The sequence below is a fragment of the Quercus robur genome, chromosome 5 (genome assembly GCF_932294415.1).
Source record: "Quercus robur chromosome 5, dhQueRobu3.1, whole genome shotgun sequence".
In the NCBI taxonomy this organism is placed as follows: Eukaryota; Viridiplantae; Streptophyta; class Magnoliopsida; order Fagales; family Fagaceae; genus Quercus; species Quercus robur.
In genome coordinates, this window is record NC_065538.1 from 11860064 (window position 1) to 11882347 (window position 22284).

General features: G+C 35.3%; 1 protein-coding gene across 2 annotated transcripts in view; it reads right to left on the minus strand.

Moving 5' to 3' along the window:
• Window positions 1-9097: 9097 nt before the first annotated feature.
• The window catches only part of LOC126725149 (protein NO VEIN-like), a 49626-nt gene continuing 36439 nt past the window's right edge, over window positions 9098-22284 (minus strand). For both annotated transcript variants that reach the window (XM_050429687.1, XM_050429686.1), the window contains exons 7-12: window positions 17829-20096; window positions 16545-16657; window positions 13012-13414; window positions 12611-12928; window positions 11267-11524; window positions 9098-10522 (exon numbers count right to left, since the gene is read on the minus strand). In XM_050429687.1, the coding sequence (XP_050285644.1) occupies window positions 9404-10522; window positions 11267-11524; window positions 12611-12928; window positions 13012-13414; window positions 16545-16657; window positions 17829-20096 (4479 nt within the window). In that variant the 3' untranslated portion in view covers window positions 9098-9403. The remainder of the gene's footprint in view (window positions 10523-11266; window positions 11525-12610; window positions 12929-13011; window positions 13415-16544; window positions 16658-17828; window positions 20097-22284) is intronic.

Consider the following 22284-nt stretch of genomic DNA (forward strand, 5'->3'; position numbering starts at 1 on the left):
TTTACTTCAATCAAGCACGCGTTTGCACTTTGGACCAACCTTCAAGAGCCCTATACGCCTAAGTGCGCTTGAGACTTTGCTAACGTTGTTCATTCCTACTAAGTTGAAAATTATAGTTTTTTATGTTTTGATCCTAGTAAATGCTTGTTAGCCCATTATTAAGGCTGGGTGTGCTATTATGATGCAGTTAAAGATGAGTTTGCCAATGGTGTAAAGTCAAGAAGAGGGCATACTACATGATCAAAATTCTTGATTGCAGGCTTCTTAATTCCTCCTTAAGTGCAGCTTAACCTGTTTATTTGAATTGTTGGGGAAGGGTGTGATGTGGGTTTAGATTGTTCACTGTCAGTGTCGGTTAGATTAAAGTATTTTAGCTAGTGTTAGTTCATCTTGTAATAAAAGAGCAGACTTTGGATGGAGAAAATTTTCCAAAGTTAGCAACGCATTCCTTTGAGTGTGCACTACTTTTTAAAAATCTATATAACTTTTTAGTAAAACATTTTGTAATAATTATCTTGAAATCTTTGGCTGCTTCACAAAGTTGTTTCTATGGTTGTAAATGTGCTTCTAATTATGAGTTTTTGTGAACTTTATAGTATACTCCGATCCGTTAGAGAAGAATGGTAAACACAAAGAGGACGAAGTTGCAACTACAATTTCAACCACAGATGTGGAAACTTCTCCTCTTGCTGGAAAACCCTTACCCTCGCTACTCACCCTAGAGCCTATGGATTGCGAGAACCAGTTCTAGAGGATCAGCAGCAAAAACCTTTTCAAATGGATGTTGGAAGAGAAAATGAAGCTCAAACCAAAAGGTCTTGAGGAAAAGAAGAACATAGATAAAGATAGTCATTCTCAAACAGCTTATTCAAGCAAAATCTATCATGAGTGTCAAATTATTTAATACTTCTCAAATTACTAGATATTTTATTTTATTTTATTTTTATACTAGAGATATTTTATTTTATTTTTACACTAGAAGTTAGTTCAGTTTATCATTCTATTAAATATCAAATTATCAATAGGTTTCTCGGTTGCCCACAGACCCATAGTGAACGTGTGATCTAGGTTGCACGGACACGCCATTTTTGGCGTCGTGTCGGTGTCGGACACGTGTCGGACACCGGAACGGGTACGACTCGCCGGATTCCCGTGTCCGGCGAGTGTCTCTTTTTTTTTTTTTTTCGCTTCTCCGACACGGCACCGACACGGCTTCGACATGGCTCCGACAAACCAGCAGTGAAAAAAAAAAGAAAAAAAAGAAAGAAAATCACAGATTTCTCAACCCATCTCAAGTTCTCAACCCACATCTCAAGTTGAAAACCCATAGATAGTTGCCGGTAGACACGCCAGCAGTGAAAAAAAAACAGAAAATCACAGATTTTGACAGTCGCCGGTGAAAGTTTAGAGTCTGATACCGTGAAAGTTGAAGCCCATAGACAGTCGCCGGTGCAAGATCGGGCCGATCGGCGAGTCGGCGAGCTCCGTAGACAGTCGCCGTCGACGCCGTGCTCTCTGTCCCTTCCGATCTCTCTCTCTCTCTCTCGGCGTGGACAGGTCCGAGTCCGACCTCTTCTCTTCTCTCCCTCTTTTTTTTTTTTTTTTTTTTTTTTCTTTCTTTCAGAGATGCTGTGTACTCTGTTTACTTAAGTTATGACGCTTTTTTTTTTTCTTTTTTTTTAATCCCACTTTCACTATATATATATATATATCCCAAAAGTTTAAATCTGGTTTTCCTTAATGTTTTTAGTTTGACGTTGAATGTAGCCTGTTTAAACTTTTGGTTTGTGCTCTAAACATTTTATGTGTATTATTATACTACTTTGGGTGTTAGTTTACTTATTTGTAGTCTTTATATAATTTAAATTCTAGACATAAACGTATTTTATGTCTAAAAATATTAAAAAATATGCCTAAATATAAAATTTAATTAATTATTTAACTGCCGTGTCCCCGCCGTGTCGTGTCCTTATTTTTCAAAAATTGCCGTATCCCCGAGTCCGTGTCCGTGTCGTGTCCGTGTCCGTGTCCGTGTCCGTGCAACATAGCGTGTGATCAGTGTGGGATAGCTAGGAAGTTCCAATTTACTTAGTAATGACGTTGGGAGAAATGTATTTTTTAACTTTAAGCTCGGGCTGACTGACCCTCTTTATAAAGCGGAGTTAAGAGTCATAATCCTATGAAGCATCAAAAGAAGTCAAGGTCAGAAGTAACTCGCTAGGCCTTCGGAACAAAGGTGATTTTGTTCATGCTTCAGACGGTATGGCTGCAGTTCTTTGAATCAAACATTGAATGAATTCAATTCTTTTTTAGATATAAAAATTGGAAATCGGATAGGATAGATGGATGGATCTATCTTTCTATTCATATATATTACTAAAAAAAATCAGCCATGGAAATCGGGAACGTCCACTTTGATCTCCCGGTCTCCATGATCTCGATGCCCTTATAAGATAAGCCATATTTCTTCTGTGCTGCTTTAAGCTTCCATTTCTATTACCTAGGTATCTGGCTATGGAGGTCTTTTCCTACCAACCGATTTGAGTAACCGAAACGATTGTGTCTAGATTGCACTTAAATAGCTTTTTAGAAGCATGCTCAAGTCTTTGCCTTTTCGCTTCAAGATATTTATTTTATAATAATGTTATATCTCAAGGAGCCACGACATATCATTATTACTTGGGCTTTTTCATGGTTGGGCTTTACTTTGTTTTCCAAATCTCCCTTCATTTGGTCGGTTGGTTCATAGGAATCATCGTCTTCTTCTACGTGAGAGAGATATCTCGTCCCTTCTTTAATCACATCCATATACATAGTCAAACACAAAGGTGTACAATCCAGTCCAAATTTGTGGTTCTACACTGATCTATTAAACCTAGCTCATGAGAAAGAAACCACAGGGAAAGCTTCTCTATCTATTAAATAGATTATTCACATGGCGCATGATTCTAGGATAGTTTCATTCGACATTGTGATGGGCGGGCCGCTTGAATGGGACCTCTCTCTCTCTCTCTATATATATATATGTATATAAAGTAAGTTGGCACTTCTTGGTATTCCACGATATCCAAGTTCAAATCTCCCAACTCTCGTTATTAGTTGTAACTTGTTAGTATTGAATTACAAAAACATAAAAAAGACTAGAAACCAAGTTCTAGCTGTTAAATAATGCATGGATGCTTTATGAATGTTTTGCCATTGTTGTCATTCATTACTCCCAATGGGTGGTGTTTTGACAATACTTATTGCACACAAACGTACAAACATTTTTTGCACTGAAGTCGATTGTTTTGACATTATTGTCACTTGTTGCCCCCAATTTTGTCTTCATTCTCATTGAAAGCTTGCATAACAGTTAGTCCTATTGATTGCTCCCAATTTTCTTTCATTATCAACAAGGTGAAAAACTCAAGCAAGAGGGTCCATAACTTTGAGAATATAAACTATAGTATCTCAAAAAGAATGCATCAAAACTTTATCTATTACTCGTTTAGCCTTTGCTCCCTTTGCCCATTTACTACGAGTCCACTTCTCAAAATTAAACACGGTCCTTAAGTTATGATTTTGCTTATGAATACATTTTAGTGTAAGATATGAAGTACAAAACCTAGTATTTCTGAGCCTAACAAGCTCCTTGCTTTGTGTACTCTCTAATCATATTCAACACACACCCATGTCTATAGATATATCTAGTCATTTGAATGGCTCTTTCCAAAGTTCTTGTAACTCAGGGAATTTTCCCAATATCCTTCAACATAAGATCAATACAATGTGTAGTACGTGGAGTCCAATACATATTTGGCCTTTTTTTCTTCCAACAATTTCCCTGCCAACACATAATTAGATCAATTTTCTGTTATTACTTGGAATACATTGGCCTCCCCAATTTGATCTACAAATGAATCAAGTAATTTAAATTAAACGTTTTTGCCTCGATTTCCACAATACATTATGCATCACTTGACTTCACAAACATAGTTCCAAAGATTTAAATTGATTTTGTACTAAAAGAGGCCATATATATATATGTAGGGATGATAGGCCCAGTGTATATATTAGGCCGGGAGCTTGGTCCGAGGACGCCAAGTTGTCCGAGGACGGGTAAATGTTGTTATGGAGGTCGGTGTTAATGAATAAAGAAAGGGGTCTGGTCATGATGGTCCAAGAAGATGGTCCAAGGAGGGATGCTTCCTCAACTGAGCGAAGAAGAGGTCAGAAGGTGCGGTCTGCCATCCAGAAGCAACGTTCCAAGAGATTCTATTGATAAGGATATACATCATGAAAGCACAGGACAAAGGAAAGCTATGAAACATCTAAGAGAAAACTGTTACCACCTCATTGAATGCTCTGTGGCTAACTCTCTAGCCGCATTAATGAGGAAGTGATACCTGAATAGTAGTTTTTCAGCCTTATAGCTACTTCCAAAGACTTCAGGATGGTGCTGATGGGACAATGATCAACACCAGCAATCTAATCTACACATGGAGGGTAGAGATGAAAGAGGGAAGATGGTATAAAATAGAAAGAAGACCCTGAGGGAAAGGGATCGGAGAATTAAGAGAAAAATGCTGTAGCAATAAGAATTGTACTTGTAGTCAAATTCAAGAGATATATACAAAAACTGTGCTTGTAGATAAAACCAATCTATCTTTACTTTTTTGTTATCTGGATTCATTTTAATTGTTGCCCAACTCATTAGAGTCTAGTTTTCTAACTCATTTTCTACAAATTCATTGTATTGGGCTCTTTAAGCTTAAATCCTTTTACATTTTGGGCTTAGGAACCAAATTGTGTCCTTACAATATATATTTTAAATATGAAATGGTCAGATAGTTTATTATATATATACTAGTCTCATCATACACACTTTGCATGTATGATGAGACTCTTTTTTATTTTATTTTATTTATTTTTAGGTTTAGTAATGTCATAATATTTAAAAGTGAGATAAATATTTTTGATCCTATTAGATATACTTTTTTGGGCTTTTTGAAGATGCACAAAGTGCACACGCCTAAGCACACTTTTTTATTTTACTACTAAAAAAAAAAATGGATTGTCAAAATTTATTGTTTGATTGTGAAAGAAATGACATGGACCAAGGTTAATTTACAATTTATGTGCTTTTTGGTTAAATATCAAGGTTATGTACTTTTATAAAGCACAAGAGAATTATGTAAAATATTATGTTTAAACTTTCTATAACTAGATTATTATAATATTGATCATTGATAATTATTTTCAATTTACCATGCATATAAAAATTTTAAGAATTGAAATAACATGAGTTTGAACTTACAAACATTATTCAGTTGACTTCCCTAATAGGTAAAATATAGAAATTTTGATTTATTACTATTTTTTTATTATATGTAACAAGTATTTCTATTAAAAATTAGGAGATATATATTTGAAAATTGTGCGCTTTACTTCAATTAGGTGCGCACTTGCACTTTGCACCAACCTCCAAGAGGCCTATACGCTTAAGTGTGCTTGAGGCTTTTGCCAATTTTGTTTATTCCTGCTAAGTTGATCAGTTATAATATTTTATGTTTTGATTCTTGTAAATGCCTGTTAGTGCATAATCAAGGCCAAGTTAGATTCTTGATTGTAGGCTTCTTAGTTCCTCCTTAAAGTACAACTTAACCTGTTTATTTGAATTGTTGGAAGGGTGCCGGGGTGTGATGTGGTTGAGAGTCTTGAGACTGTTAATTGGGAATAATGTCTATTAGTTTAAAGTATTTTAGCTAGTGTCAGTTCATCTTGTAATAAAGGCGCCAACTTTGGATGGAGAAAGTCTACCAAAGTTAGCAACACATTCCTTTGAGTGTGCATTATTTTTTTAAATCTATATAACTTTTCAATCAAAAGTTTCGTGATAATTATCTTAAAATCTTTGATTTGGCCACTTCACAAAGTTGTCTTTATGGCTGTAAATGTGCTTCTTCTTAGTTTCTGTGAACTCTATAGTATACTATGATCTGTTAAAGAAGAATGGTAAACACATAAAGAAAGAAGTTGCATGTCCAGTTTAACCCACGGTTGTGGAAAATGCTCCTTTTGCTGGAAAATCCTTACCCTCGCCACCCATCCTAGAGCTTATGAGTTGGGGGAACCAATTTTGTAGGATCAGCCGAAAAAACCTTTCCAAGTGGATATTGCCATATTGGAAGAGAAAATGAAATTAAACCAAAAGATCTCGATGAAAAGAAGCACATTGATAAAGACAACCGAATGCAAACAATTTATTCAAGCAAAATCTATCCCCATGTGTCTAATTATTTAACACTTCTCAAATTATGTGACAACTAGATTTAAAAAAAATTAATCATTTTTATACTAGAAGGAAGTTCAATTTCTCCTTCAATTGACTATCAAATTATCAATGGGTTTCCCAATTGTGTTGTCTTTTTAAAATTTTTTTTAAAAAAAAAAAAAAATTCAAAACAACAAAGTCTTTAAATTCAATTGAAAACCTAATGCTAAAAAGACTTATAGTTTAGTTAGTTGGCACTGCTTGGTCTGTCCAGGACATCTAGGTTCAAATCTCCCATCTCTTTTTATAAGTTGTAAGTATTAAATTACGCACACACACACACAAAACCAAGTTCTAGCTGTTAGATAATGCACGGATGTATACAAATATTTTGCCATTGTTGTCACTTATCGCTCCCAAAGGGTGGTGTTTTTTTTTTCTTTTTCTTTTTTTTCCATAATACTTATTGCACACAAAAGTACAAACACGTTTTGCACTGAAATCAATTGTTTTGACATTATTGTCACTTGTTGCTCCTAATTTTGTCTTCATTCTCATTGAAAGCTTTCATAATAGTTAGTCCTATCCATTGACTCATATAGATTACCCATAACTAGTTTTCTCTCATTATCAGCAAGGTGAAGAACTCAAACAAGAGGGCCCATAAATTTGAGGATATAAACTATAGTATTCCAAAAAGAAGGCATCAAAATCGTATCTACTACTCGTTTAGCCTATGCTTCCTTTGCCCATCTACTATGAGCCCACTCCTAAAAAGGTAACATGTTCCTTAAGTTATGCTTTTGCTTATGAATGTAGTTTAGTGCAAGAAATGCAATGCAAAACCTTGTTTTTCCGAGCCTAACGAGCTCTCTTTGCTTTGTGTAATCTCTTATCATATTCAACACAACCCCCATGATTGTAGATATATCCAATCATTTGAATGACTCTTTCCAAAGTTCTTGTAACTCAAGCAATTTTCCCAATATCCTCCAACATAAGGTCAATAAAATGTGCAACACATGGAGTCCAATTTGTCCTTTTGGCTTCCAATTACTTCCCAACCAATACATAATTAGATCCATTATCTGTCCCTACTTGCACTACATTAGCCTCCCCAATTTGATCGACAAATGATCAAGTAATTGAAATGTTTTTTTCCTTAGTTTTCAAAATACATGATGCATCGATTGACTTCACAAATATAGTTTCAGTTGAGCAGTTCACCAAAATGTTTATCAAGCTCTGATTGGTTCTAATAGTCCACCCATCAGACATAATAGAGGAACCATGTTTCCCCCAAGATTCCTTGTGATCACTCAATAACTCATTTGTGTAAGCCACCTCTTTATTGAGAATTGGAATACTTAACTCATGGTAAGTAGGAGGTTTCATATTTGGACTGTATTTCCCAATAGCTTCAATTACTTTAAAGGAATCTAGGTGAAAACTTGCAACTGTGACTATTTTACAACTTTACATAACACCTATAATACTAAGATATGGACAGTTGCTATGGAAAATCTATGAATAACCATTTCTTATCTTATATATTGTCGATTTTGAATTAAATTGAAAATTATATATCAAACATGATAAATTTCTGTGTGTATTGTTGCATTGGTCTTCATAGCTTAGCAATGATTTTCACATTTTCTCATACATAAAATATGATTGTTCCTATGTATTGATTATCTGATATTGTTTTTTCTTTAAAAAAAAAAAAAAAGTCGTGGTGCTATTTGGTGGCCAAATTTAAAAACACTAGAAAATTTTTGGAATTAGAAAAAAAGATAAATATTCAAGACCCGATCATTATATAAAAATAAAAATATATATTATTTATTCAATAATAATAAAGTGTAAAAACTTGTTTCTTTATAATTTGAATGAATAATTTATCAAATGAAACTCAACATGCTATTAAATCCCGCATATAATATATAATTTATTTTGTAATAAATTTCATAGTAATTTTCTTTTCATTGTAATTTTTTTAAAAATCCTTTAGAAAAATTATTTTTCTTTCTTGTTGTGAATAGTAATTTTGACAGTATTCAATACCCAAAATACTCAATTTGTAATTGCATCAGAAACTAAAAAAAGGCAAGCACAAGTACAAACATGTTAGCGTGTGATTGTGATGAATGATTACACCATTATATGGTGCACCTTCACACATACAATAACCTCACTTGCTGGATGATGTTGCTTCACAAACAATATCAGTTTCGGAAGAGAAAGACTTGTATTTTGGTAAGGTTGTTACTATAAGGGTTGATGCATGTGTTCGTAAAGTTATATCTATTCCCAAGAAAAGTGAGTTTGCCATAAATACTAGGACCCTAATTTGCATTCAGGCACAAATTACACACTTTATTCTCTTTGCAGACACAATTCAATTAGAATTTCAAATTAGAGTTTCAATTTTGCGCCACGTGTCCTAAATTATTTATTCTTAAATAATTTTAATTCTTAATTTTAGAATCAAATGTGGGACTATATCATAAATATTTATCTAAGTGAGTTATTAAGTCCAAAAACCAAACAGTCTAGAATAAATGAATCGTAAAAAAAAAAAAAAAAAAAAGTACTTCACAATAATTTAAAAAAAAAAAAAAACTTGGACAATTTACATTTTATACCTAATAATATTCTTACAAAATTTTTTAAGGAGTTAATAAAATATAAAAATGATTATCAATAGTATTAAAATTATATATATATATATATATATATATGAATTATATTATGCATCTTATTGTATATCTTTAAATGTATCCATACATATGTACGGGGTTACAAACTAATAAAAGATAAAAAATAAATAAAATCACAATATGGTAGCAAAATAGACATTCTGCCTACAAGAAAATTTCTATCTATGATTTACATACGAGGGGCCTTCAATGAAGTTTTATATACAATATGGTAGCAACATAGACATTCTGCCTAAAACAAACTGGACTCACCCACCAACCGTGGAAAGGTAATAAAGTTTTTCATGCGTCAAGTCGAGGTAAAGAGTCACTGTACACAATCCTCAGTCATTTCAGTGTATTTCCATAAAGGCAGTTATGGTTAGGCTAAAGACTTCAGAGAGTCAATATAACCCATAAGCACAGATAAAAAATGAGTCTGTTACCGTTAGGAGACAACGGAAAATTTCTGCTGCTTCCTGGGCATCATAACAACCAACTGCAAATTGCCTAGTTGACATAACTTTACTGGATTCTTAAATACTGAGACCTTTGCAACATTATTACCTAACAAAACAACATGTGCAATGCTGAATGATTCTCCCTTTTCCACTGCAAATTGCCACTCTCTCATTGATATATCGAACCAGTCTTTTGTTGGAGATTTAGTTGCTTTAACTTCAATGTACTCTCTGCTATTCTCCTCCCCTACTATAATGTCATAAGGTAACCCAGTTTCACTATCTTCATTAACCCACTTCACTACTGTCCCACCAAATTTCCCAATAATGTATTTGAAAGCAATACTCTCACCAAGCCTCCCCGTTTGCATGGCTTGTGCTCCATCGGGGGTACCTAATCTAAGATGATCTCTCATGCTAAAATTAGATGCATCCAACTCAGGGCCATCAGATGTGGGATCTAAATCAACAGAATCGAAGTCAACATCCATAGTAAAATCAGCATGACTGGGAGCATGGCCAGACTGATTTTCCAAATTGTTGCAGTCTGACAAAACTAAAGCTTTTGAAGCTGCAGCTGAATCATCTTCAATGGTCCAATCATCAACAATTGAGATAGGAACAACATTATCAGTTTGCATGACTATACCTTCAGAATTGTCCTTTCGTGGGCTGCTTCTAGGCTGTGCAGTTGTTGCCTGAGTCTTAAAACCACTTAAACGAGCATGACTAAAACCAGGTGCAGTTTTCCAGTCCGCTGGTGGCCAGTTTGAGTTATTTCCAGCCTTCTTTTTGGACTTTAAATGACTTCGCTCATCCAGTGTTGTCGAATCAAAAGTTGTTTGGAGTGAGTCATCATTCTTTGTCTGTGAAGGTATGGACGGGAGGGACCAAACAGATTCTTCATTAGGAAGCTTAGGTACCTTTTGGCTATTCAAGATGAAAAATTCTGTTTGCTCCTCAGTTGAACCTGATTCAGCCATGGTTGTGATCATGTGAAGGAAATTTGCCAAGTGTAAATCAGGAGTTCCATCAAATAACAAACGAGACAGCTCCATAAATAGGGCATGAGAATCGGATTCTTGGGTTGTGTACAAAACGTTGTCCTGTAAAAGGCGTACGATAAGGATATAAATGTTGGAAGTACCCTCAAATTCTAACAAAGCATACATTGCAAAGTATAGGAGGTTTAATAGTACTTATGTAAGTTTAGTAACCATCAACTAAAAAGAGAGTACTGAGTTAGTGTTGGAGGCTGACAAATTTTAGGGATTTGGAGGCATCAGCCCAAAAAAGGCTTCAATGTAAAAGATGTCTATGGTTCAACATAAGTAAAGTGTGGTTTTGTTTGGAAGCTAAAAGACAATAAAACTTCAGAGAAAGTTTTGTTGAAAAACCTTGATTTATTGTTCAAATGTTACAGAACCATTAGGTGCAATGAAATTTGGGTTGGTTTATTCTGGTGATGGGCTTGGTTGGTATTTGTAAGGGATTGTGAGAGTGTGTAGTTAGACATCATTTATTTTCATTTTAATGTTTGTTTGTTTTTTTTTAAATAACCTAAAATGAACACAAATTATGTGTAAGAATATATAAAATATACCTAAAAATAAATATCAATTTATTGCCGTACGCCCAACATATCGTACTCTAGTTTTTCAAGAAATGGCGTATCCCCTTACCCATAGCAGTGTTGGTGTCCGTGCAACATAGGCTGGAACCACTAGATTACCACCTTTGAACACCATGTAATTTGCTATATTCATGTGTGTGTTAGGAGAGAAAAACGTGGCGGGGGGGTGGTGTGGTGGTGAGGCAAAGGACAAGGAACAAAGGATTTCATTACATACCTGAAGTAGGCAACTACATTCAATTTGCTTCTTAGATGCACCACCACAACTTTTTATGACATTCCTGTAGTAAAGCTTTTCAACAACAACTACTTGTAAACGGTTCAGAATATCAAATCCAGACTGCTTGAGTTGAAAATATTTTTCAGAGTGTACACTACAGAAGTAGCGTTGAGCATAAGGAAGACTCCAGCCCACTAATGAAGCTTTGAAGCTAGAGTCTGCCAGACCATCATATATTGCTTCACGAGTAACAACCTGCACATTAATGCAACAATGAGGAAAGGAAGGTGAAGATCGCATTATATATCTCATTCATTGTTTTATTATTATTTTTTTCTCTTCAGGGTGACAAAAATGGTGCTCTACTTTGCTTCAATCAACAGAATCTCACAGCGATTGATGTCTACTCAACAACTCATAGACAACTGTACAAATTGTCATGCTTCTTTCAAGCGAAAAAAGAAATTCTAGCATTTCAAAGAAATTCCATTGTCTTATACAAATCAATAATTCAAAAGAATTGTTATGCAAACACATACTATATCCACATGCAATAGCAATCCGTTTTTTCTTATGGGGGAGAGAGAGGTGTCCGAATCCAAGTAAAGGAAAGTATATATCGTTCTCCATTTCCCACACCTGTTCATTCTTTGCTAAGTTATGCTTTGCAAGTAGCTACATCTCAAGTGAAAGTGGTGTTACAGGAACATACAATCAGCAAACTCCAACTTTCTAAAAACGCATTCTGAAGCAAGTTGAGAGTATGCAATGGAGAAAGGAATGATTCCAGTCCACACAAACCATGAACTTTGCAAAGCAACACGTACTAAAATAGATTGAAATCATAGAACTTCTAGGACCAAATAACATCACATAAAAGATCCAGTACCTTAAAGGCAATCAATAAATAATCAGTAAAAGCTCTACACAGTTAAACGGACAATAATGAAACAGTTCAAAGATTACCCATGTATCTCATGGAGCACCACATAAGATAAAGTTCCTTATACTTTTTGTATACAAGCTTCCTTATGATGTGTTATGAAACAAAAATAAAAAATTAGAACCATGAACAAATCTAAAAGTAGGCAGAGTACTATATTCTTTTGAGTGCAAAAATGGTTATTAAAATTTTTTTTCAAGGCTTCTTTAGGATCAGCTCAAGTTGAAATTCCAGTCATTTGTAGCAGGAATGTTTAGCAGTCCATTCCTTTCAGGTCAACACATTGATAATTAGCTATACTGCCTGACCTACTGAATGAGTTCATATGGAGTTAAAAACATTGCTAACTCAAGAGCAACATCCCCAGACCAAAGCCTAAACAGAGAGAGAGATCTTACGTCTGACAGAGCAGGAATCCCTATGGTTTGCATGAGCACAGACACTTTCGTTTGAAGTATCTTTTTTTCATCCTCACTAAGTTTGCCGAAGTACAAAAAATAAATCTTATCGAAATGCTTAAATTGCTTTTGTAACTTCAGACTATCACACCAGCACACAAGGCCAAAGAGAGGGTGTAGGGAAACCCACTTGTCTTGTTCAGTTGGAAGTACCGCATAGTCCAATTTCATAAGACGCTCTTTCAAGTAAATGATATCTTCAGGACTCAAGAGTCCAGATTTCAACCCATCGCTCCACTTGAGAAATACATGGAAAACCTGGTACATTAAAGAAACACTTTAGTTGCACCACAACAAATTATAATTGCAACTGTGATTTTATTTCAGATTTGGTTACTTACTGCATTAGCTGTTTGTGAAGGCAAAGCAACAGTAGATAGCTGGAGCAAAATCCGTAGGTAGCTACGGAGAGGAGGGGTCTCATGTACTCTGCAACTGTAAACGAAAAAGTCACGAAGGCCTGGATATATATTGCTCAGTGTCTTGTTTAAGGGGCAATGAATCACTTCTGTCAAACTGCACTGAGGATTCATCTCCTTAATTTGGTCTAGACAACCAGTTGGATCATGCCAACATATTTCTTCTGGAGACAAAAACGTACCAGGTACCACATCCTCATGACTAGAGCCAGATGCATAGGGAACAAATATGCAGGATCCAGAATGTAATGCCTCTGTGATTTTGTGCCTTGAAGTAGCCATTTTTTTCCAAATGAATGTGTACAAGTTTGACATTTGTGATATGCTGGCATGCAAAGAAAGTTGGTCCCATTTAGTTGGTTGAAAGACTGAAGTATTTTTTATAAATGAAAGACTCAGACATATATACTAAACAAATAATAAATGGAAAATAGATATAATAATGCTAAGATGTCAGGAAAGTGCACGTATACAGAATATATTAAAAGCAAGTGTTCCATAAGTAGATAACATATCACTGTCACAGGAAGAGGAAAAAGGAAAGTTATTTAAAAAGGAATAAGAAGAGGAGCAGATGAAGGTATGAGCAAAAGCATGTAAAAATTTCTGGTTCTGGAAAGAAAATATAGATGAAAAGCATCTCGATGCAGATATAGATCCATGATACAAGTCTATTAAATTATACAACAATAACAACATCCAAGTCAGGGGTGGAACCAGGAATTTTTGTTTGGGAGGGACTGAGTTGTGATACTAATATTAGTGAAGACAAATCCCACACGCATTTGCAAACACATACATACATATAAAAATCTTAATGTTTTAATATTGGAGTAAGTCATAATTTATAAATATATTGTACATAAAATTATCAAATTTTACGTATATGTTTGCTAACTAATTTTTTTTTAGGAGAATTTATCTTTTAAATTCCAATGGGTATACAAAAGTTGTAAAGATTGATCTTAGACCTGTACACAAATATTTAATACAAAAATACTAAATATCTCCTATCAAAATTATGCCCCATGAAGATTTTCATAGAATAAAATTCATTTTTTATCATCTCCATAGCAAAATTATGAAATTATTCATTTTCAATTTAAAATACTAATTCTGCCGTTTATCCTCAAAACAAATTTAAAATACTAATTGTATACCAAAGGGATTAACAAAATTTTAATGAAACCAATGAAGTACCAACATGAATGATGTAAAACTTTAATGGAAGTAGAAGAGCATGTTTTACAATAAAAAATAAAATTGAGAAGGAAAAAAAATTACATTTGTCTCTATGAATATTATGCCAACTAACTAATTCTTTTCTGAGAAATTTTATTTTAAGAATGTGACAAATTAAAATATATAGTTTTGAGAGTAAGAAATTAAAATGTGATGTTTTAAAAAGTAAAAATTAAACCCCAACCTACATTATACCTCAAACACAATGGGTTAAAGTCTAGTTTGTTATTTTTAGAAATAGAGGTATATTTTGTCACTTTTGAAATTATAGGGTAATTTCACTAATTTATTACTTTGAAACTAGAATGTTTAATTTGTTACACCTCTTAATTACAAGATAAAATATAGTTTTGTTTATATTAAGAACACCGTTGGACTAAAATATTTGTGAGGGCCAACTCCAATTTCGACAAGGTAAATGTGGGGCCTGGCCCAAAATAATGGGCTAGTCAAACTACGGGCCTGTCCGAGAAGCATCCTGTCCGAGGAGAAGTCACAGCCAAAACCTTATTCAAACCCAATTGCGGTAAAAGAAACCTGTCCGAGGAGTAACTCCTCCTCGGACATTACGAAGTCCGGACGAAGAGCTCGCCCCAACCATTGCAGTTCATCCTCCAAGCATATAAAAAAGAATAAAACCCAAAATATCTCATGGAAAGCTGCCACCACCACATTAAAGTGTCATAACCACCCTCTTGGCCGCATTAATGAGGAAAAGACTCCTGAACAGTACTACCTTGGCCACTACAACTCACAAGGGAGTGATAAGGGTGTCTGATAGGACAGGTGCTCAAGTGGGGACTTAGATGATCAAACAAGTGTAAGGTTCAGATAAGAATGAGAGAGCTATATAATGTAGTGGAGTCCCTCGAAGAGGGGGACGAAGAAATGTATTCGGCACTCAGGAAATAGAATCTTCTGTTAGATATCCATTCTTGTGTTTTTGTTCCTGCAATAATATTGTCCATGCATCAGACCGACTAAGCTCACTGAGGCTAAGTTCTTTGACTCATCCTCTACAAATATTTATTGTGTGTTGCGCCTTGGGCCAAGGCCTGATTAATAGGGTTTGGACCAGGAAAATCGTGCAACTACAGTAAATCTTTGAAATATTCAATAAAAACACATAATATAAAAGGACTTTTGATTTTTTTGGGGGGGGGGGGGGGGATGGGGGTGGAGGGCATGGCCCCCCTTTCTTCTTACTAGTTCTGCCCCTGATCCAAGTCTTAGTCCCAAAAAAATTGGGTTTGAGGATATCAATGCTTAGCATACTAATTAAGGTTGGTTACATGTATTTTTTTTTATGTTATTCAATCCTATCCAAAATATTATTGTCTATCACCTACTTAATTGACATGTCCATTTTTAATACTTCTATTAATGTTATTTTAGGTCTTTTTCTACCTTTCTTTTCTTTTCTCGAATTGAATCAACTCGTCTGTCAAATTATAAACAAACAAATGTCGAAGAATCATCTGAATTATCTAAATCGCCAAAATAGCCATGCAAGGAATTTCCATCCAATATTGACTACTTACACATGCGTTGCCACAGCATGTAGAACACATGAAATCTTGAGAATTACAAAATAACACTATATATATATATATATATATATATTTCAGAAGCATCGCTAGGGAAAAAAAAAACCAGTCAGGTGATGAGCCCCCAAAACAAATTCAGATGAATGCAGAGTATGACTAAAAGAGCAATCTCAAGTATAAAAAGCTCGTAGATGATACTATAGGAACATAATCTAAGCACTGATATCAGTTTTAATTGGTCGCACTGAGAAACACACCACCATTTGCTTTTTCTTTTATTTATTTTATTTTTATGAACATTGGCATTATTGCACTATTACCCTGCATAGAAAATATTATACCACTAACATGCTCAAACGAAAAAAAAGAAGGCATTATTCGTAAAAACACAAGCTATTGACAAATACTTCACATGAAAAAGCAATAGTTAAGCCACAGAATGTATGGATTTTTTATGTGGAAAGAGAAAACTACCAAATATGTATGAACAAATCAATTAAACAGCAGAAAGAAGTAAAGCATTAAAATCCTATGTAATAAAACAAAACAAAAAAAGAATACTAATTAGTTCCTATAGCCAGCAGGAAAGAACATTTACTAAATAAATTATCTCTTTCAGATCACAAATATCAAAAATCTAAAATGGAAAATAAGATGCAGCAATACCTGGCATTAAAAGGTCTCTGAGAAATTCTCCACACTTTTAGAATTTCCAAAATGTCATCAATAGTAACTTTAATCTTAAACCCAATATCACTTACTAGCTTTCCATTTTGTACCTGTTCCAAGAAGAAGAAAAAAAAGCTCAATAAAGAACTTGTATAAACCCATGTCAGCTAAATCCTCCCATCATACAGGGAGATATAGCAGGTTTATGAATAGATATAGCAGGTTCTTAAAGCAAGTACCCCCACCCCTACCCCAAAAAAAGAAAGGAGGAACTGGTGCTGGTTATCCCCTCTACCAACTGAGCTATATACCCAAAAAAAAGATATATTAGTAAATAACGATTGGTGCAGAAAAGAAAAGAGGGTGGCCCCTCTTCTTCTCATCATATTAAAGGCGCGGAACACTGTATGAGGCTCAACTGCAGAGCAAGTGAAGAAAATGTAGGGCACACCTTAGCTAGGTTGTTTCTTGTAGGAGTGCTAACGAACATTGTTTATAAATAGATAATCATTTAATTTGGATTTGGCTTGACACCCATTCAAAGAATTATATGGAGAAGCATATATATTTTGTTTCATGTTACAGTATTTAACACAGAGCATGCATATATTGCAACACAATATCAAATACACAAAAGACCAGGAGCAACCCTTATGAACTCACTTTCTTCTTCCATACAAACGTGAACTTTGCGATGAAAGTTTATTTCATATAACGTTATGTACTAACAAAAACTTTATCTGCATCAATATTTCATATTTTTTTCATCTTTTCTTTAATTAAAGGTCTAATCTGTTCTGCATTTTTCATAAAACTAATAATTAACCCAAGAAAAAAAAGAATTCATATTGATTGATGTTGCAAATTCAGGCTCACGCCCTTTCTCAGTCGATGTGCAATGCTTTGGCAAGGCAAGGGGAGAGAAACAAATGAGAGAGAGAGATGCTCCTAAAGCAAGAGCTGTTTGCTCAATATGGCTCCCAATCTCATTGTGTGGAACACCCTTTCTGATAATTGCAGCAACCTTTAGTATGTTTTGTACCACGTTCCAGTTCTTAAAATCACAATGTAAGCAGTCAAGAAAATTAAACCAAAAAGCTTCTAAATATATTGCACCTTTCACAATATTTCATGCATAAAAAGAAAATAACTTTGTAAAGAGTATACATGATAATTAGATATACAGCCAATTTAAAAGGAAACAGAATTGAAGAAAGATTACATCAAAGTTAAAACAAGATGAGAAGTTCAAAAGGAAAATTCGGTGTATATCATACTAACCTTTGGAACAGCATATGGAGCAGAAGCACCCAGAATTGAATGTACAGCTTCACAATCGTAAAATAAATCTTTGGGATAGTGAAGCTCATCATCCATGCTAGATACTACCCACTGGACATCACAGATGCTGCTCATAAAAGAAGACTTGAAGGGTTTGCTATCTCCGCTAGAGTTAGGATTGCAGTAACCCATCACTTTGTCACTAAAACAACTATCCCATAGTGTATCAAAAATCTCTAACAGATATATACAACTTTGCTGCATGCCATTTTTGGACAATACAGAGATTAAATGGACCAATTCACGGGATTCCCAGTCTTTGGCAATTGATTCAGGGGAAATCAGGTCTCTTTCCCACATTAGATTCTTAAAATTGATATGAGATAGATCAGAAACAGTCTTATCAACTTGATTAATTTGCACAAAATCCACAACACCTATTTCCTGGAAAAATTCCCTCCATTTCACCAGTCCACATGAGAGTGATTCAGTAACTGGATACCTCAAATAAGTGGTGTCAACTTCATGCCATTCCATATCTACAACATTAATCAACTTATTCACATTGAATGGATTCCCATATTCTTTACTAAAATGAATTGGCACCTCAACAAGCCGTTTAAAGCCCTGATTTGTTAAAATGAAAGCTTTATTTCGTAATTGGGAGATTATGTTCTCCCTTTCAACAAAACAATCAGGGCAGCTAGACTGTAGGTGGATCATTACAAAGCAAACATACTCTGTCATCAAATTCTTGTCCCTATTTGTAATTCTGTCATCAGATACAGCTGGCAAGATGTGCACCTTCACAATTTCATGAGCAGACAACCACTGGACACCAATTCTATGAAGCATGTTGGTAAGGTTGCCCACTAAACTCACATCCATGCATGAGGTATCAACGGTTGATGCAGAAAGGAGGGCAGGATTCACAGTTCGAAGTTTAGCAAATAAATTTGGGAAAGCTTCAAGTCCATGCTTGCCATCAAACCCAGTGCTTACCGTATCAGATTGTAACCAGATTGTACCTTCATTCACTGAACTGTATGTACCATCTGAAAGAGGAATAAATGATATTTTTTGAAGGTTCTCTATGAGATCACCTTCTGTATCAGAGTTTAACAAAGTTTTTCTAGATGAATGGAATGACATTGTATAAAGTGCATTCAGCCAAGAAGACAACCAATGCAGGCCCATGGATTTGATGCCATTCTCCACATGACTCAGAGAGCACATAAATTGTAGTAGAATTTTAGGTCCGTAATCCTCAATACCCAGTGACCTTGCTAATGAATCAGAAATTTGTATATTTCTATCCAAGAATCCAAGGCCAAGGTGCTCACTAAGCATACTATCAGGAAGAAGAATGCGAGCCTGTTCATTCCAACCTCTTAGAACCTTGCAAGGAGGAGCCCATCTGTCATTTCCTCCTTCCAGAAGTAAGCAGTTTGTCATACGTAATTTAGAAATAATCAACCGGGGAAGACTTGAAAAGAAACCATGAACTTCCCCAACAAGCGGAACAAAGCTCATAAAAGCAGACACAGCCTTTCCTGGATTCTCTCTAAAACATGAAAGAGTGCAGAAGGATCTCTGAGCATCAACAAACAAACCAGGAAACTCAGACAATAACCACTGATTCCAGGGACTATCTCCATCCACTTCCTCTCTAGATGACGGAAGAACAAAATCACCTTGAAGAATAAATTTCAGACCATAAGTCCTTAAAGGAAGAAATGCAAAAACAGGCCACTGGTCTAGAAGTGGAATGTAATCCCCGTCAATTGATTCCTGCAATGTAAATGCTATAGAGATCTCTGTTGTTTGCACATCACGAAGAATGACCTCCGTCCACAACTTCTTCGATGCTACAAACCATGTCATTTTCTCATTTCCATGTGAAATCCTTATGATGCCATTTCCCACAATTTCTTTTTTCATCACAATGAGTGAATCATTGAGCAAGTTTCTAAACTTAATGCACTTAAGCCGGTGAAGAAAAAGCAATAAAGACGGGTGAAGTTCTGAAAACATAGTGATAATGCTGCTCATGACAGTACTGTCCGAAAATCTTGATCTGAAAGGAAGTACAATGCAAGTGTTCCAGCATTGATCATCCAAATGATCAGTGTCACTAGATGCCAGCCTACTGAACAAGTCAATATCACAAGGAAGTACTATTGTTGGCAAAACAAAACCAATCTGACCCTCACTTATATCAAATTTGACATGAAACCCATTAGAATGAATCTCTGGAGCATCTGTGATCTGTAGAAAGAACACCCAAATTGATGAAAGTTGATTATTTATAGTGTATAACCATTAGTTTGATAAAACATTCAGTCAAAAAGTAACTCAGGTTTCTATGTGAGGATACCACATTCAAACTCTATGCCTGCTTTCACACCATAACACTTTTCACCACAATTACAATTTTCTTAAAAATGTAGAGTTCGTGAAACATAGACTTTGACACACTTACTAAAAATGAAAAACATCTGCACACTATTCCAATCATTTTTATAATCTTTGTGGGAGATAGCCTTTAAACATCTATTTTAATCATCTTCTTCTAAACTTCACTCAATGTTTCATGTCCACTCCTGGAATATTGAGTCATAAACCCTAAGCAAAAAATTAATTCTAAATAAAAAGATTACATTCTTTGTCAGTCACATTTTAACCAACTTAAAACAACCAATAACCACGATAAAGCTTATGAATGCATGTGACAGATGAAAAGAGTCAACGAAAAGATTGATTATATTGGAGATGAGTGTCAACATTAGATTAATAGATGCTCAGCCCAAAGATTAATAAATGGCATTAGGATTGCCCCATCAATAGCTGGAATCTCCAAACTCTTCTATGCAGATGATGTTTTATTGGTCTGCAAGGCAAAACATTCAGAGATTAATGAGATCATGAACATCTTGGGAAAATATTGTGATCGGTCAGGCCAGCAAATCAATTTTGAGAAGTCAGGGGTCTTTGCTTCAAAAGGGGTTCACTCTCAATTCCTAAATCAGCTTAAGAATCAAAGAGGGTTAAAGAAACTTTCCCAAGGTACTAAATACTTGGGTGTCCATCTTTTTCTCTCAAGTAGCAAGAAGAAGGACTTTACTTATCTTAAAGAATCTTTGGAATCTAAGGTAAGCAACTGGAAGAGCAAATCCTTGTCTTGGATGGGTAGAGCAACACTAGTGAAATCTATAGCCTTGACTACTCCGATTTACGCTATGTCTTGCTTTCTCATTCCAAAAAATTTATGTGAGGAGATGGATAGTATGCTAAAAAAATTCTGGTGGAGCCCATCAAAGAATTCAAACCGGTATTTCACTCCTCTTGCTTGGGACAATTTATGTCAGCCTAAATATTTGGGTGGCCTTGGTTTTAGGCACTTTTCAGATACTAATATGGCCCTCCTGTCCAAAGTAGCTTGGTGGATTCTAATTCAGTACAATAAACCATGTGTGCAAGCACTTATTGCTAAATACAGGGTGAGAAGAAATTGGCTTGATGCGGATCCATCCAAGAAGGCTTCTTGGACATGGAAAAGTGTGGAATCAGCCAGGCATATTCTTATGGCTGGAGCTTGTAAGCAAGTTAACAATGGGGAAAGCATTCTCACGTGGGAAGATCCTTGGGTCCCGAACCTTCCTAACTATAAACCGGTTCCATTGTCTCCTGATAAGCTATCTAGTTGCTTGGTGGTGTCTCAGATTCTATCACCAGATAAATCAAGATGGGATGAGTCGAAACTCTATGAATTATTCACTGTAGAATCAGCCAAGGCTATCATGAGAATTCCAGTCAAAGTGAGTCATAGGGTGGACAAATGGGTATGGGTAAAATCCCATAATGGTAAACTTTCAGTGAAGTCGGCATATAAGGAACTTCTTGATCATTCTGAGCCCAACGAGTCTGACCAGGTGAAGTCAAAAATTTGGAAATCAAAAATTCATGATAGACTTAAGATGGTTTTATGGAGAGTGGCTTCAGATATTCTTCCAACCAAGGAAAAATTGGCAAGATTCTTTCCAGCCATGGATCCTAAGTGTCTCTTATGTGATGCCTCACCCGAATCCTCCTTACATCTATTTGTCTACTATCATGCTGCAAGATTTTTGTGGGCTGGCAATGAGTGGGGCTGCAGACCAAATGCATTGCAGTTTGACTGCCCAGGTCAATTTATAAAATTTCTCTTATCCCCCCAAGTCTCTTCCCATGGCACTTTTGACAAGGAGGGTTTCCTTTTATTTGGGGCTTTGGTGTTGGAGAATCTGTGGTATGCTAGAAATCAAGCTATTCATAAAGGAAGTAAATTCTCCCCAAATAAAGAAATCCAAGTAGTCTTAAAAAAAAATTTTGAACACCGTGTTGCGCTCACTGATGTCCCCTAAGGCCTCGTTTGGGAGGAGGGAATGGAATGGAAAGGAATGAAAAGAATCATTTT